Source organism: Ictalurus furcatus, chromosome 19, assembly GCF_023375685.1.
Source record: "Ictalurus furcatus strain D&B chromosome 19, Billie_1.0, whole genome shotgun sequence".
In the NCBI taxonomy this organism is placed as follows: domain Eukaryota; kingdom Metazoa; phylum Chordata; class Actinopteri; order Siluriformes; family Ictaluridae; genus Ictalurus; species Ictalurus furcatus.
The window spans coordinates 6,164,123-6,182,902 of record NC_071273.1 but is presented as its reverse complement, the minus strand read 5'-3'; the positions used below and the strand labels follow the sequence as shown (position 1 = coordinate 6,182,902).

Below are 18,780 nucleotides of genomic sequence, written 5' to 3'. Positions count from 1 at the left end.
CAATGTAAATCAACACCACAACAACTGAAGCAGGAAACTTTGCAAAGCACAAAATTTATCTTACTGCCAATACTTTTGACCATGGCTGTACGTTCTCAGCTCAAACAGGTACCAGTATACTGATTAATATTTGGCTATACTCTTAAAACATAGGTTTTAGTGGATTAATTTATTGATTATAACTTGTTGATTGTTATAGGCACACGTTGGCTTAGTGGTTAGCACGTTCGCCTCACACCTCCAGGGTCTGGGGTTCCCGCCGGGGCCGTGTGTGCGGAGTATGCATGTTCTCCCCGTGCTGTGGGGGGTTTCCTCCGGGTACTCCGATTTCCGCCCCCAGTCCAAAGACATGCATGGTAGGCTGATTGGAGTGTCTAAAGTGTCCGTAGTGTATGAATGGGTGTGTGAGTGTGTATGTGATTGTGCCCTGCGATGGACTGTCTAGGGTGTACTCCACCTTGTGCCTGATGCTTCCTCGGATAGGCTCCAGGTTCCCCCGCGACCCTGAAAAGGAGTAAGCGGTTGAAGGTGGATGGAACTTGTTGATTGTCACGATCTTGCCGGCAGATGGCGCTGCGGCGACGAAGTGCACAGTCAGCTGGAGAGCGCGTGCACATGCTTGAAGTGCGCATGGACGATAAGACTTTGTTTATAACGGACATGTGCACTTATTTTGGTTTCTGTTCTGTCCCCGCCCTCGCCCTGCGAGGGTGTGCTTTGAAGTGTTACCAGCTGTCAGCAATTAAGGTAATTGTGACTGGTTATTTAAACCCCTCGCGTTGCTGCACACGTCGGGCAGTATTAGAGTAAAGACAGATAAGACTAATGGTGCCAGGCGGTAATGTTTCCATGCTCTGTCTAGTTCCTTTTTCATGCCAGAGTCACAAGTCTTTATGTGTCTCTCCACATCTGCAGCCATTCTCGGCCAATAGAACCGAGTTCTGATAAGATCAAGAGTACGCTCAGTACCAAGATGACCCATCTCATCATGCAGACTTCGCAAAATGACAGGCCTAGCCATCTTGGGAAGAACTAGTTGGTAAGTCTTTTGGGCACCTTCGTGACGGGTTCGGTAGAGAATTCGATCATGTAGTTCTAGGTGACTTAACTCTCTGAGTAGTAAATGTCTGTCAGGAATCTCTGTTCGGACAGTAGTAGGTAATCTCTCACCAGTTTCAAGCTGAGCTATTACTCCTCTTATACCAGGGTCTACGCGCTGTTGATCTCTAATTTGCTCTGTGGACATGAAGGGAACTATAGGTAAACCACCACACTTATCTTCATTCACAAAAGCAGACGGTAAAGCTTCTGCAGACATTGCTAATGCCCTCTGCATTCACTCTGACCTTGAGTCTAACTTCTCTCCGCCTTACGCCCCTGCTAGTCCTGATTATTCTGATACCCAGCTAAGTCCTACTCCGTCTCCAGGGCACACCCCATACCACCCGCCTTTTTCTGCTGCACCAACTGACTACACACCTACCAGTCCTACTTATTCTTAATAAACATATGTTTTAATATTACTCGTTTTCCCTTGTGTTTTACTTCCTTCAATTTTTCTATACAACTGCACCAGTGTCAAAACATCCTCGCCACCTGAGTCAGTATCTGCTGGCTTACGAACTAGATGTTTCTCGCAGATGGCACTCACAACATCTGGGTCAAGGCAGGGTAATGAATCACTCAAGTGAGTCTGTGCAAATTGGCGGATACGATCTTGCTCCTTCTGGGATATGGTGTCTGTGCTCAGCCCTCCATGTGGTCGCCTAGAAAGACCATCTGCATCGGAGTTTAACTTCCCTGCTCGATACTGAAGTCGGAAGTTGAAAGTGGATAGGGCCGCCAGCCACCGGTAACTCACAGCATCCATTTTTGCTGTGGTCAAGATGTATGTCAGGGGGTTACTGTCAGTGACGACAGTGAACTGAGTCCCATACAAGTAGTCACTGAATTTCTCAATCACGGCCCACTTCAAGGCAAGGAAATCTAGTTTGTGGGCTGGGTACCGTGACTCACTCCTAGATAACCCTCTACTAGCATAAGCAAGTACTCACATTTCACCTTGCTGTTCCTGATATAGCGCTGCCCCTAACCCTGTTGTACTGGCGTCAGTAAGCAGAGTGTACGACAACTTAGGGTGAGCAAAACCCAGTACGGGAGCAGTAGTGAGCTTCTCTATGATTGCCTTAAAAGCACGCTCACATGCAGGTGTCCAACGCTCACCGAAGGGTTTCTTGGGATCATGGTAGTTCTGAGGTTTTGTCTTAGGGTTATTACTCTTGCGCAGAGGCGGATACCCTGTGGTAAGGTCAGTAAGAGGTTTCACAATGCTAGAATAGTCTTTGATAAACCGTCTATAGTATCCAGACGTACCAAGGAAAATCCTCAGTGATTTTAGGTCACGAGGTACTGGCCAAGTTTTTAGAGCTTCCACTTTGTCAGGGTCTGTCTCTACTCCATTGTTCGACACTATATGGCCTAAGTACTTCACTGAAGTTTGGAAAAATACACATTTCTCTGGTGAAAGTTTCAGCCCGTACTCTTTCAAACGATTCAAGACCTTCAGTAGCCTAGCTTCATGCTCTTCAAGCGTCTTAGAGAACACGATAATGTTGTCAAGGAACACAATGACCTCCTTAAGATTCATGTCCCCCATGCACTTTTCCATAAGCCGCTGAAAGGTGCTCGGAGCATCCGTAATACCTTGTGGCATATGGTTAAACTCCCAAAAGCCCATGGGGCAGACGAAAGCGGCCTTAGGTTTATCTGATTCATCAACCTCAATCTGGTAATATCCAAACTTTAGATCAAGGACTGAAAACCATTTGGATCCATTCAAAGTGGAAAATGTCTCTTCCAGATTTGGGAGCGTGTAAGCATCCTTAATAGTCTGGAGTTTAAAGTTTCCTGTAATCAATGCAGAGATTAACATCCCCATTCCTCTTCCTCACTACCACAGTAGGTGAAGAAAAGGGTGAAGAAGACTCACGAATGACTCCTGCTTGCTGCAGCTTTAGCAGGTGCTTACGGACTGCTTCCAGGTCATTAGGATGGATAGGTCTAGCTCTGTGTTTGTAAGGTGTCTCATCGGAAAGTTTAATCTGGTGTTTCACTTTATCAGTTCTCCCGAAGTCAAGGTCACTCTGTGCAAAGACCTCTGGCATGCTATGGAACTGTTGCGCAATTCTTTCCTTCTACTCCTCATCAATTGGAGAACCGTCAAAGTTGAAATTCAAGGTAGACTTAAGACTAGTGCTGGGTTTCTGTGTATTCTCACACTGTTTTTGTGAAAGAACTCTCTGGAAGGTACTGACTTCCCCGATGACACATTTCTGAGGAATCGTGACGTGGTGATCGGTTTCATTGGTAAGTACTACTGGAATCTTACATAATGCTTTAGCTGGTATGTCAATGAGACAGGTCTTCACAAGTAATCCGCTCGGCAATGATGATGTGGACGGATGTTCAAGCACAGCAGTTTTCTCTGACAGCAGTCCAGGTGCAGAAACAGAACCATCTACCACCACCGTCTGACCAGCCGGAACAAGGCGGGAATTCATTTCATGCATGATAACCCATCCAGTTCTACCATATCTATCCTGGTGATGTCTCAGTTCAAGAACTTTCAGTACTGCTTTGTAGCCATGTGATGTTGATGGCCGCACCTCAGCAGTGATTCCAGCATAGGTTTCATACAATACATCCAGGGTGTTAGTTCCAGTTAACATCAGGGGCTGCGAAGCTGCATTCATTTCTGGAACTACTAGAGCAAGGGTTGGCACTTCAGCTTCTACCCCCAGGAACTCCTTAGGAAAAGTGACACTGAGCTCAATGTACCCAAGGTAAGGCACGGATTGCCCATTTGCTCCTTCAACCTCTAGCAGCTCGAAGAGTGGTTTAATCTCATGCTTCGCCAAATGACTCTGGTAAAATGATTGGGGCACTGTAGTGACTTGGGAGCCTGTATCTAATAAACAATGGACATTCTCCCCTCCTATTTTGATCTGAGCGGTACTCTTTGCACCTACCAATCCCCTTGGTAATCTAAAGGAATTTACTTGAGTATGAGTCTTTAGTAAGGCTTGTCTCTTGGCCATTAACTTAAACTTAGGTTCAGCGGAACATTTACAACTCGCTACAGTTCCTGTCAGCCCCTCGACGGGAACTGATTTCATTTTAAATGCACTATACTACTGTTTTGCCTTTCCCACCTCTGGCGTCGCAATCTAAGCTCTTTTCTTTTTGCAGCTACCAAATCGGGATTAGGATCGGACCCGCACGTGGCCACCAGATGACTATTCTCCCCGCATTGGAAACAATACCAAGGCTTTGGCTTCAGGGTGAGATTGTCACCTGTGGTCGGTGTGGTAATCACTGTGTTTACCTAGTCAGGTTTTTTTAAAATTCTGGCTTCCTCTGTGAATCCCTTTTGATAACAGGCTGTCTAACTCCTGCGAGCATGGCTATCTGATCCTTTAAGTCAGCTACTTGCTTTCTCAATACACTCATGTCTCTAGAATCCTGACTGGTACGGAGTTCGCAGACTTCACGTACAGATTGTGCTTGGGCGACAGCTTTTTGCCTAGTGACACTCAGATGACTCAGCATCCTGTTGGATTTAGTTTCTTGTTGCTCCTCTGCGGCCCGGAGAAGCATCAGCAGCTCTGCAAACGATGGAGGGTTGAGTTTCTTGCGCTCTAGCTGGAGATCAGTGAGCAGACCCTCGTCCCAACAACACCGGCAGAATTGTTTAAGGAGATGTCTGTCCACCTCACCCCTTGGCACTCCCCCTCTCTGTACAGTGAGGTTCAAGGCCACCTGAAGCCACTGCAGATAAGCAGAAGGCTTCTCCCCATGATCCTATAAAGTGTTCGTGAAACGGACAAACAGTTCTTCCCCATCAGCCATAGTTCCAAAAGCAGAGTCCAGCAATAACAAATAATCTGTAGGTGGAGAGGCAGGATCAAGATGCATGACAAGATCAGATGCTGGAGCAAGAAGACTTTCTAGTATTTTCCTTGTCTTATCGAGATCAGAGATTAAATCATCTTGCATAAGCAAGTCCACATGAGAACGCCAAGTGTCAAAGTCAGTTTCGCTGTACGGTCTGGGTGTCTTCCCAGAAAATGATCTTAGTCTTATAGCGGAATGAGCATTCTTGCCCTTGTCTTCACTCTTAACAATGTGTTCTACTACAACCCTCTGCACCTCTGGTGGATTGAGATCACAGGGCCGTAATGTCTGTGGCTTCTCTGGCATTGAGCTGGGAAGCGTCAACTTGGGATCGGTGTCAAGTAAAGTAGCTCAGGTAAGGAAAAAACCCTCGCCTGCGGATTGCAGGGAGTCAACATCACGAAAGGGTTTCTTTCTTGAGTCGGAAGCTTCGAGTTGGAGAGGGCTGGAAAGTGTGCTTGGCTCCATGGCGTCGAAGGAGACCGCTAACTTTGACATAACTTCTCTAAGCACTTCCCCAAAGTCCTTCCCACTTAGCTTAGCTACTCCCTTTATCTCATTTAACTAATGATCAGTGGCATTGGCCCCTACGTTCTGTGCATAGATATCAGCTAATGTCTGTACACAACACTTAGACTCTGGATCATCAGATAGAGTATGAACATATGGGCACAGAGGTCCTAGAGTTTGTAGGGCTATCCCCGAGGTTTACTCTACTATGAGGCTCTTATGAAATTCAGAGATATTATCGTCTACTGTTAAAGACCTAGCGATGGAACCGTACTGTTTTAGATTGTTAATAATAGACTCCTCTTTATCTAACCCAGATAACCCACTCACTATTACCGCAGTGGGCACCGTAACACCTAACCTATCCACTATCTCCATAATGCAGCAACAGTGGAAAGTTATGTGGAAAACTATCAAAAGACACAAGGTATGGCGTTCCACAGTCGTAATCCAATGTCTTATTGGCTCCTGACTGGCTCACCACAATTTACTATGTAACCCGCTCGTCGAAGGCGGGTCACTTATTGGGGTATTACAGCGTGTGATGACCGTAATGAGTAGTCGAGATACGTAGATGGTCGGTATTGGGCCAGATCAAAAGACTAGATTCACTCACTGGAGCCACGAGTCGGATGATGACAGTGAAATAATACGCCAGACACACAAATAAAGTTAATTTCGTATATTATAGAAAATAACCAATAGGAACAAATATAACAGTAAGGAAATAAAATAAATGAAATAAATAAAAAATTGGAATCCCAAACTTACACACTAAATAATTATCAGAAGAACACAATATATGTGCACTACACAATTATTAATTTAACCCAACATCCTTCAAACAATGTGGTACTCAAATCAGATCACATCAAACTACTAACTTAACTAAACTTGAATCTTGGTGAGACAGAGTTCACAGTTCCTCGGTTTACCAAGTACCGAGTCAGTGCAGTCTGAGTGTCCTCCAAAGGAAACAAGTGTCAATGTGCACACAGTTCTACCTGATCCCTTGGGCCAAGGGAAAATAAATCAAAACTCTCGGCGCAGTGTGCTGAAATTGCAACCTCCTAGCTGCAATCAGGCTCTAGGTCGAGTGGGGTTGGCTCGCCATCCATTACTGGAACAGTTTCTCCGAGGTTATCCAGAATCTTCACCGACGGGTCGGACTCCACCGTATCCGCGGTCAATCAACATCTGAACTCACCATTAAAACCTGACCTACATGAGATAGGTCACATAAAATCACTTAACAGCTGACTATTAACATGGTCAGCATAACTTGAGTTAATATCAATAACTCAGTAACCACATTCATAATACACTTAATAATTTAACTGTGTGAATGTAGGGCATGAAAACTAGCTATCCGCTAATATTCACTAACATCAGTGTTTCAACAGTTACTAGGCCTCAAGTCGTAACAGTTAGTACACTCAATTTAACATTTGACAAAAAATACAATTAAAAAACAAAGATAAGGCACCTTAGCCGTTAGTTTACAGCTCACAGCTAGCATACAGCAATACGAGGCGCGGCGGCTAGCACCGTTTATACATGAGGCGCGGTGGCTAGCGCCGTTTATACCGAGGTTAATAATCTAAAATGGCGGATGTCACATATAAGTTGATGCATATAAACTCACCAGTGCAAGAGAACGGCACATTACTCTAGCATGCCTTCCAACTTAGGCTCTCTCGTGGCACTTTACACTGTTGGTAATTTACACCCGTAACAGCAGAATCAACATACCGCTACGATGCCTCAGTTACTACTGAGTCTCTTCCTATCTCCCTCGCTAGCTGAATGGCGGGCTCAGCCATCCCATTGGCTGGAATGTACCAACTCTCAATCTTACAGGCTGATGTCCTAACAGCACCCTGAGATGGTATTGGATGATACTAATAGTCACTCAGGACTTATTTATTTATTTATTCATTTATATCTAAGTTTTACCCCTGGGTTACAATTGGGTATAAAAAGGGTATCTTATTGAGGCAGAGTCCCTCAGAAGTAAAGACGGCATCTGGATGGAAGCATATGTTGCTCTAAAACCTATATATACCTTTCAGCATTGATGGTGCCTTTCCAGATGTGCAAATGGTTACAAATCGCAACGTTACAAATCTAAAATTACAAATCTTAAATTACAGCTATTAAAGGTGGGTGATTGGGTGGTCAAACTGTATTACAGTATTGTAGGACACATTTCCAATAACAATTCCATAAACACATGGGGACAAAATCTAAAATTATTTAAGCAACTTGAATAATGTTATTGTGTTTTCCAGATGTACCACTGCTCAGATTGTGGGACGAGTTTTGCTAAAAGTCGTCACAAGCGCATCCACACAGGAGAGAAGCCATTTGACTGTTCCCAGTGTGGGAAGAGTTTTACTGTTCAGAGTACTCTCCAACAGCATGAGCGCATCCACACAGGGAAGAAGCCATATTACTGTGGACAGTGTGGAAAGAGTTTTACTCGTCAGAGTAGTCTCCAACAGCATGATCGCATTCACACAGGAGAGAAGCCGTATCACTGTGGACAGTGTGGGAAGAGTTTTACTGTTCAGAGTAATCTCCGACAGCATGAGCGCATTCACACAGGAGAGAAGCCGTATCACTGTGGACAGTGTGGGAAGAGTTTTACTGTTCAGAGTAATCTCCAACAACATGAGCGTATCCACACAGGGGAGAAGCCGTATCACTGTGGACAGTGTGGGAAGAGTTTTACCCAACTATGTGATCTCCAACGACATGAGCGCATCCACACAGGGGAGAAGCCGTATCACTGTGGACAGTGTGGGAAGAGTTTTACCCAACTATGTGATCTCCAACGACACCAGCGTATCCACACAGGGGAGAAGCCGTATCACTGTGGACAGTGTGGGAAGAGTTTTACTTATCAAAGTAATCTCCAACGACATGAGCGTATCCACACAGGAGAGAAGCCGTATCGCTGTGGACAGTGTGGGAAGAGTTTTACTGTTCAGAGTCATCTCCAGCAGCATGAGCGCGTTCACACAGGAGAGAAGCCATATTACTGTGGACAGTGTGGGAAGTGTTTTACTGTTCAGAGTACTCTCCAACGACATGAGCGCATTCACACAGGAGAGAAGCCGTATCACTGTGGACAGTGTGGGAAGAGTTTTACTCGTCAGAGTCATCTCCAACAACATGAGCGCATTCACACAGATTGAGAAGCCGTATCACTGTGGACAGCGTGGGAGAAGTTTTCGTTACCAGAGGGCCTTCCACAGCCACCAGCAGAGTCATACAGGACAGAAGCCGTACCTCTGCAGACAATGCGCGTGGAGCTATACTCATTCAAGTTCATTAATGACACACAAGTGCTCTAACATAAAGCCATCAGAGTTAGCCATGTGAATTTGTCAAATTTAGATACATGTTTTATATTTTCATTTTTTAAAGGGAGGTAAAGTGACATTCAGGCATTAAACTATAATTATATTATTTGTTATGGACTGTAGTATTCTGTTGCATGGGATTTTATTGTTTACGCTCTGGATTTTAGCAAAATTAATTATTTTATGTTGTTTTCCTGTTTTTCCCCAAACACTTCAATACCAAGCATGGAATACACATATTTAACTAGTGGGAATGCCCACTTTAATCGACCAATCCAGACCTCTGAGTGAGACACAAAACTCTGATTCTCCCTTTAACATAACACGTTTCATTTGAAATGATTTTTAAATGTGAGCTAGAATTAGCTTTTTAAAATGTTATGCATACTACTCATACTCGTACTCACATACATACTCGAACTGCACACCTGTCCAAGTCAACAGAAGATGGTTGTGTTTACAGGCAATTTGAAGAGATACTTGTCCAAGTTGCTCCATCTTTGCAACGTCCATTTAATTATAGCTAACTACACTATGGCCAAAAGTATGGGATGCCTGTCGACCACACCCATATTTTTGAACATCCTCTGGTGGATCGGCATCCGATCCATGGTCCCTTGAGCCTAGTGTTCCTGATATAGTTTTCAGATTTACTGCAACCCTGACCAGGATAACACAGTTACACAGTAAGATCAGTGAATGGGTTTTTGTTGCATATATGTTCCTTTAAGAAGTAAGAAAATGTTTGTATCACCTGCAAGTCTTAGAATTTTTATTGCAGGATCACTTTCACAGTCGTGGATATACAGTGAATGGAGCATTGACAGAGTACATAACCAGGGGTCTGGGATTGATGACCCCTTCACTTTAGTAAATCACATGTTTAATAATCCACCACGTTTATACTTTCCTTATTAATCAACGAATATTCTCCATAATGCAAATCATAAATGGTTTTATCATAGTTGTATAGTTTCTTTTAAAAATGTGAAATGTTAGAGACATTTATGAATCTTCAGATGCTTTGTTTTGACACTCACATAAAAACTTAAGAACTTGCACCACACTGGAATCGAACCCAGGACCTTTAGAATTAGTGCTTGTTGTTTATCATTGTGCATTGTCCTCATATGTAATGCCACCAAAACAACTAATTTTGGACAATGTTTTCAAAAGTTATGTTTTTACAAAAAAATTCAATATTTTGACCATACACAGTCTGTTTACAATGTCTGCCAGGATAATAAGAATATGTAGGTAAACTAAAGTTAGTAAAGTAGTAAAATTAGCTCTTTGGTGATATAGGCTTTTTATATAAAAAAAATTATTTTCACATTTGAGCCCCTGAGGAAGTCTCTGTACCTCCCTGGCCCCTAATAATAATAATAATAATAATAATAATAATAATAATAATGTTGTTTTAATATATCATTAATATAACAAATAATAATGTATATGAATACAGTAATTTATTGGAATGTCACATTTTTCGTCCTTAATTTGATGCTGTCATTCTGGATTGAAGCAGATCCAGAATTTGCTGGATCCTAACCCTAACCCTAACCCTTAACCTAACTATTTCAAATTGGTAGACAATCAAACCAACACATATCAGTTCATAGGAACGTGTTTACAGTAAAGATCAATTAAGGTGGTGGCAGCTGGTTAATTTTGGGTTGTGAGTAGAGCTCTCTCCATTTTTATATAACCCATGTTTGACTTTAGTACAGTTTTTCATGAGTCCCTCATGAGCAGAGTGCGTTTCACCAAAGTTTGATTTTCTGTGTAAAAAAGAGCTCCAGCAGGATCAGAGCTAGAAACTTGTGATGGTGTGAAGTGTAGCAGAAGTAACGAGTGTGTGTGTAATAGAGACTGCTGACTGCAGGGTGATGTTTAGGTTCTGGTTTGTATTTAGACCCAGTACAGACCCAGCTCTCTGCAGCAGATGTTTCTTTGCTGGATCCAGGCTTGATGTCTGATGTGGATGGAGTCAGTGTCACACAGTGTCACACAGACTGACAGTGATGTACTCACCAAACAACAATCACACCCATCTGCACTTCTACATCTCATCACTCTGAGTAAAACACTCCCAATCACACAGACAGATAGATAGATAAATAGATAGATAGATAGATAGATAGATGGACTATTTACAGTAAAGTTAACAATATTGTTTTACTTTATTACAATACAGCAGTTCTGCACAATTGTACAGATTTAATAAGTGTATAGCACATATTCAGTAAGCGTTAGCTAATGAAACAGCTAGAAATTATAAGTGCATGGTGTTACACCTTTAATAATTTTCATCCTGCCTGAAATTAGCCTATAACACACTAGAGTAATCCTGTTTAATAAAAAACAGGATCATCCAGATCACCATTTTAGATCCATCCATCCATCCATCTTCTACCGCTTACTCCTTTTCAGGGTCGCGGGGGAACCTGCAGCCTATCCCAGGGAGCATGGGGCACAAGGCGGGGTACACCCTGGACAGGGTGCCAGTCCATCGCAGGGCACAATCACATACACACTCACACACCCATTCATACACTACGGACACTTTAGACACGCCAGTCAGCCTACCATGCACGTCTTTGGACTGGGGGAGGAAACCGGAGTACCCGGAGGAAACCCCCGCAGCACGGGGAGAACATGCAAACTCTGCACACACCTGGAGGTGTGAGGCGAATGTGCTAACCACTAAGCCACCGTGAGCCCCATTTTAGATCAGATAGCATAATTCTGTGTGTTTAGAGAAATGTTTATAAATGTTCCTACAGCGCTTCAAAAACTAAAACTTCTTTAATGTTAGAATTTGTGATTACATTATTTCAGAACTTTGCTGAATTTTGTTTTAGTAACCTTACAAACTAAACCTTTTTAAAAGCTGATTAATATATTATTGAATGTTTTGATAAAATTCTCTGTTGGCTGTGGGAATATCAACACACACACACACACACACACACACTCCATATGTGCATATACACTTATACAACACACACACACACACACACACACACTCCATGCGTACATATACACTTATACAACAGACACACACACACACACACACTCCATACATGCACATACAACTATACATCACTCACACACACTAAATTCATGCACATACACTTATGTAACACACACACACAAGCGCACACACACGCTATATGTGCATATACACTTATACAAGACACACACACACTCCTTACGTGCATATACACTTACACATCACACACACCCACACTCTATACGTGCATATACACTTATAAAACACTCACTCATATACACACACACACTTCATACGTGCATATACATTTATATAACACACACACACTCTATATGTGTATCTACTTATACTACATTCACACATACACACACACGGACACAAACTCAAACATAAACACGCACACACACACACACACACACACTCAAGCATAGACACACACAAGCACACACATATACATGCATATACACTTATACAACATTCACACATACACACAGACAAGCACACACACACACTCAAACATAGACAGGCACACAAGCACACACACACACACTCCATACGTGCATATGCACTTATACAACACTCACACACACACACACTCGCACTCTATTCATGCATATACACTTAGACAACACACTCACACACACACACTCGCACGAATAGAGTGCGAGTGTGTGTGTGTGTGTGTGTGATTGTGTTGTCTAAGTGCATATACACTTAGACAACACACTCACACACACTCCATACGTGCATATACACTTATATAACACACACACACACACTCGCACTCTATTCATGGATATACACTTATACAACACTCAGACAAACACACACACACACATACACACAATCCATACGTGCATATACATTTATACAACGTAGACACACACTCCATACGTGCATATACACTTATAGAACACACACACACAAGTGCACACACTTATTTTAACATTCAACACTCACATACAAACACACACTCTATATACATGCATATACACTTACACAACACACTCACCCACACTCTATACGTGCATATACACTTATACAACACACAAACACACAAACACTCCATACGTGCATATACACTTAAACAACACTCACACATACACACACACACTCCTTGTGTGCATATACACTTATACAACACTCACACACACACTCCATATGTGTATCTACAGTTATTCTACACTCACACATACACACAGACACACAAACACAGACACACACACACTCAAACATAGACAGACACACAAGCACACACACACACTCAAACATAGACACACACACAGGCACACATACACACTCCATACGTGCATATACACTTATACAACACTCACACATACACATACACACACACTCCCTATGTGTATATACACTTATATAACACTCAGACAAACATACACACATACACACAATCCATATATGCATCTACACGTATACACCACTGACACATAAACACACACGCCCTACGTGCATATACACTTATACAACACTCACACAACGCACACACCCACACTCTATACGTACATATTATAAACTTATAAAACACTCACTCATACATACACACGCAGCGATGCCTACGTGCTCTGAGAATTTGAAGTGTGCCCGGTTTCTAGCCTTGGGTCACACTCTAGGGGTGTCTCCTTAGCTCAAGATGGTAATGACAGACACCTCCCTCACGGGCTGGAGCGCGGTCTTAGACAGCTGTCCATCTCTCGCTCTATGGAGTGGCCCTCATCTGGAATTTGCCTAGAAATGTGGGCCATATTTCTAGCCCTGAAATTCTTTCTCCCTCAATTGAGAGGTCACCATGTGTTTACAGACAACACAGCGGTGGTCTCATATATTGACCACCAGGGAGGATTATGTCCACGCCCACTGTTCAGGCAGGCAACTGGAATGTGGGGGCAGGCATCCTGTTGAGGCAGGGGCTGATTCTCAGTGATTGGTGGCTCCATCCAGAAGTGGTGGAGTCCTATGGCAGCGGTTTGGCCAAGCGGGAGTGGATGTGTTCGCCTCCGAGGAGACAAAACACTGCCCGCTGTGGTACGCCCTCACTCCTTCTGCACGTTTAGGGCTGGACGCCATGGTGCACATGTGGCCGAGGTCATATCTGTACGCTTTTTCTACGATCGCTCTGCTCCCACAATTTCTAGTAACATCTTATTGGCCAGCTCGAATATGGTTCTCAGAGATAATATCCCTGCTCGACGGCACTCCTTGGGAGATTCCCATCCACAGGGATCTATTGTCTCAAGCCGGAGGGCTGATTTATCACCCTGACTATGTTGAACGCTAGAGCACCAGCCACAAGGAAATTGTATGCGCTCAAGTGGTGGCTTTTTGTCTTGTGGTGTGAGGAATGCCAGCTAGACCCAGTGAACTGCTCAATGTCTACAGTCTTGGAGTTCTTACAAGGACGTTTCTCAGCTGCATGGGCTCCTTCTACAATCAGGGTTTACGTGGCCGCAATATCGGCCAGCCACCCCCTGTTGATGGAGCCTTTGTGGGGCAACATTCTATAACTTCGAGGATTATGCATGGTGTCAGGCGGCTGAGGCCCATCTGCAGGCCTCGCATACCTTCCTGGGACCTTCTATGGTCCTGGAAGGTCTGTCAAGTGCCCCATTTGAGCCCTTAGAGTCAGCCTCTGAGAAGCTTCTGACTGTAAAGGTAGCTCTTCTGCTGGCTCTGACATCTCTCAAGCGAGTAGGAGGTCTACAAGCTCTCTCAGCTGCCCCTTCCTGCCTTAACTTTACCCCTGGATTAGCCAAGGCCTTCCTGTATCCTAGGCCGGATTATATTCCTAAAGTGCCTACATCTGCTGCCCAGCCTGTGGTGTTGCAGGCTTTCTGCCCTCCTCTGTTCCTCACACCGGAACAAGAGAGAATGCACCTTCTGTGTCCAGTAAGGGCTCTCTGTACTTATGTCCACTGCTCCGGCCAGTGTCATAAGTCAGAGGAGCTGCTGGTCTGCTTTGGTGGCGATAGTAGAGGTGATGCTGTGTCAAAGCAACACATATCTAATTGGATAGTAGAAGCAATCTCTATCGCTTATGAGGCGTGCGGTCTCGCTACGCCTCTGGGCATAAGGGCTCATTTCACTTTGAGCCTCCTTGAAGGCTTTGTCTAATGGGGTATCCTTACAGGATATGTGTGCTGCTGCAGGGTGCCCACCCCGCTGAGAAATGTTCTTGTAAGAACTCCAAGACTGTAGCTACTGCGCAGTTCACTGGGTCTACAGTGTATCCCTGCGGATGGGAATCTCCCAAGGAGTGCCATCTAGCAGGGATATTATCTCTGAGAGCCATATTCGAGCTGCCCAATAAGGTGCTACTAGCAAGAGTCATAGACTGTCTTGGCGAACTCTCACTAGAACTTGTGGGAGCAGAGCGATCAGGGGAAAAGCGTACATGGTGTCCAGCCCTAATTGTGCGGGAGGAGTGAGGGCGAACCGCAGTGTGTTGTCTCCTCGGAGGCGAACACATGCAGTCCCGCTTGGCCAAACCTCCGCCATATGGACTCCACCACTTGTGGATGGAGCCACCAATCCCTGGGCCTCAGCCCCTGCCTCAACAGGATGTCTGCCCCCACATTCCAGTTGCCCAGAATGTACATTGCACTCATTGACAAAACTTTCCCTCTGCCCAGAGAAGAATTAGTTGTGCCTGCTTGAAGAGGGGCGTGGACATAATCCTCCCTCGTGGTCAATATATGAGACCACCGCGGTGTTGTCTGTAAACACATGGTGACCTCTCAATTGAGGAAGAAGGAATTTCAGTGCTAGAAATATGGCCCACATTTCTAGGCAATTTATATGTTGCTCCAGATGAGGGCCACTCCAGAGACCGTGAGCTGGACAGCTGTCTAAGACCGCGCTCCAGCCCGTGAGGGAGGTGTCTGTCATTACCGCCTTGTGCTAAGGAGACATACCTAGAGTGTGACTCAAGGCTAGAAACCAGGGACACTCAAATTCTCAGAGCACGTAGGCATCACCACGTGACACTGATTACTCTCACAGGTTTCATCTTTGGATGAAACCCCCAACTTCTCAGCCACCACTGAAATGGTCTCCTGTGCAATAGGCTCAATAGTATGATGTTGGCTACCCATAAGCTCCAATAATCTCCCATAGAGACTGGAGGGGATGCCAAGATCCAGCTTTATATCTTGCTCAATCATGATACTTTTCTGAGGTTCAACCTGAGCCCAAAACTCTTCATGTGGGTGAGAACAACATCTCAGTGTTGAACCGTCAGTTCACTGGATCGTGCTAGAATTAACCAGTCATCCAGGTAGTTTAGTACACGGATGTCCTGGAGTCACAATGGAGCCAGAATGACATCCATGCACTTCGTGAAGGTGTGAGGGGATAAAGCTAGTGATATTTCTATGTGGAAATAGGCACCTTTTAGATCTATTGTCACAAACCAGTCCTCAAACTGAATGTGTGGAACGATAAGTTTGGGTGTCAGCATCTTGAACCTGTATTTCCGAAGAGTACAGTTCAGATGATGCAGATCTAAAATTGACCGCATACTCCTCTTTTTTTTGCGGACCAGGAAATAATGGCTGTAAAATCCTCCCTCAGAGAACGGGTACATGTTCTATGGCCCCTTTGTCCAAGAGGGATCTTACTTCTTGTGCTAACATCAGGCTCTGGTCTGTGCTGACTACTGAGGTGAGCACACCTCTGAACCGTGGGGGTTGCGCTCTAAACTGGACCAGACAACCCTTTTCTACGGTAGACAGAACCCATGGAGACACATTTGGCAGTAGTTTCCATGCTGCCAGACGGTCTTTTAGTGACGTTAACTATTCCACATTCTATTGGAGGGATAGCATCAGATTTCCGATGCCCTGTGACAGCTCGGTGACCAGAGAACACTGAAAACTTGGGACAGCCTTGGCTAGGGGAGGCCCTACAGTAGCACTGGGGGATAACTGCCCTAACAACCTCATGTCCCCTGATACGTCCCTCCACGGCCCCTCAGGACCGCTCTTCTTTGTCTGCTTGGCCTTCATGACCATTCTCAGATCAGGCCTAGTAGCAGGCCGCGACTGTGGCCGCCCGGTTCCCCTGGCTGTCTGCGGGGATTGGCGGGCTGCCATATTCACCTTCTGTGTCTGCCTCACCCTAGTGCTTGCACAAAAGGGAAGGAACTTGAACTTTTCACAAAAGGGAAGGAACTGGCTGAATGCTGCCATATGTCGAGCTCACTCAGCAGGTCTGCTTGGTAGGCCTGCAACACTGGCACTGTCTGCAGTGACCCAAATGCAAGACTACTACTGCGTAGGTCTTGCCCACCAATGCCACAGTGGCCTTACACGGTGACTTGGATGGCAAAGCCGGGCCCCCTAAATTACCTGCCGTCGATGGAGAGAGGTAGCTCGCAAGCGCCTCCTCCACCTTCAGCATAGCTAAATAGCCATGCCGTTCATTCCCCACAATGGCCGAATAATCCAACATTGTGGGATTATAAATACGGTTTTCCCCCAGAAGCCTGATATTTTCTCATGCACTTCTGGAAGAAAGGGGAGTTTTCTTCAGTGTGAGGGATTTACTTTCACTGGGGAGAAAAAGGCTAATCCAGCCTTAGTAATCACTTCAAGCAGCTCTTTATATGCCGCTCTCAGTTTTTAGCACATCCTTCTGGCTCCTCGGAGTCAGAGAGGAATTATTACTATTATTCTTGTGTGTGTGTGTGTGTGTGTGTGTGTGTGTGTGTGTGTATGTGTGTGTTTTTCTCTCTCTCTTTTCCCTTTTGCCTTTCCATAGCGGAAGGAGGAGTTGCGACACAAGCTCCAAAATCCAAATCAGAAAACAGAATAACAGATCAGAAAAGAAATTGACAGATCAGAAAACACAGTGAGAAAATAGTGTGTGTGTGTGTGAGTGTTGTATATGTGTGTATGCAGGTATGTTGTGTGTGTGTGTGTTGTACATGCATGTACAGTATCTCACAAAAGTGAGTACACCCCTCACATTTTTATAAATATTTGATTGTATCTTTTAATGTGACAACACTGAAGAAATGACACTTTGCTACAAGGTAAAGTAGTGAGTGTACAGCTTGTATAACAGTGTAAATTGGCTGTCCCCTCAAAATAACTCAACACACAGCCATTAATGTCTAAACCGCTGGCAACAAAAGTGAGTACACCCCTAAGTGAAAATGTCCAAATTGTGTATATGCACATATGGAGTGTGTGTGTGCGTGTGTGTAATGTTTGAATTAGTGTATATGTACGTATGGAGTGAGTGTGTGTATGTATGTGTGAGTGTTGTATACGTGTAGATGCACGTATGGAGTGTGTGTGAGTGTTACATAAATGTATATGTACATATGGAGTGTGTGTGTGAGTGTTGTTTCAGTGTATATGCACACATGGAGTGTGTTTGTGTTGTATAAGTGTAGATGCGCGTATGGAGTGTGTGTGAATGTGTGAGTGTTGAATACGTGTAGATGCACGTATGGAGTGTGTGTGTGTGTGATGTTTGAATTAGTGTATATGCACATATGGAGTGAGTGTGTGTGTTTATGTGTGAGTGTAGTATAAGTGTAAATGCACGTAGTGAGTGTGTGTGTGTGTGTGTGTGTGTGTGTGTGAGTGTTGTATAAATGTATATGCACGTATGGAGTGTGTGTGTGTGAGTGTTGTTTCAGTGTATATACACATATGGAGTGTGTTTGTGTTGTTTAAGTGTAGATGCATGTATGGAGCGTGTGTCTGCATGTGTGTGCATTTGTGTGTGTATGTATGTATGACTGTTGTATAAGTGTATATGCACGTATGGAGTGTATGTATGTGATGTTTGAATTAGTGTATATGCACGTATGGAGTGAGTGTGTGTGTGTATGTATAAGTGCTGTATAAGTGTAGATGCACATATGGACTGTGTGTGTGTGAGTGTTGTTTCAATGTATATGCACAT

At 44.3% G+C, this 18,780-nt stretch overlaps 1 protein-coding gene across 1 annotated transcript in view; it reads left to right on the top strand.

Moving 5' to 3' along the window:
* LOC128623031 (zinc finger protein 850-like) overlaps positions 1 to 18,780 on the top strand; it is a 207,434-nt gene that overhangs the window by 7,757 nt on the left and 180,897 nt on the right. Inside the window, 3 exon segments of the mRNA XM_053649876.1 lie at positions 7,755 to 8,657; positions 8,659 to 8,753; positions 17,763 to 17,769. Of these exon segments, the coding sequence (XP_053505851.1) occupies positions 7,755 to 8,657; positions 8,659 to 8,753; positions 17,763 to 17,769 (1,005 nt within the window).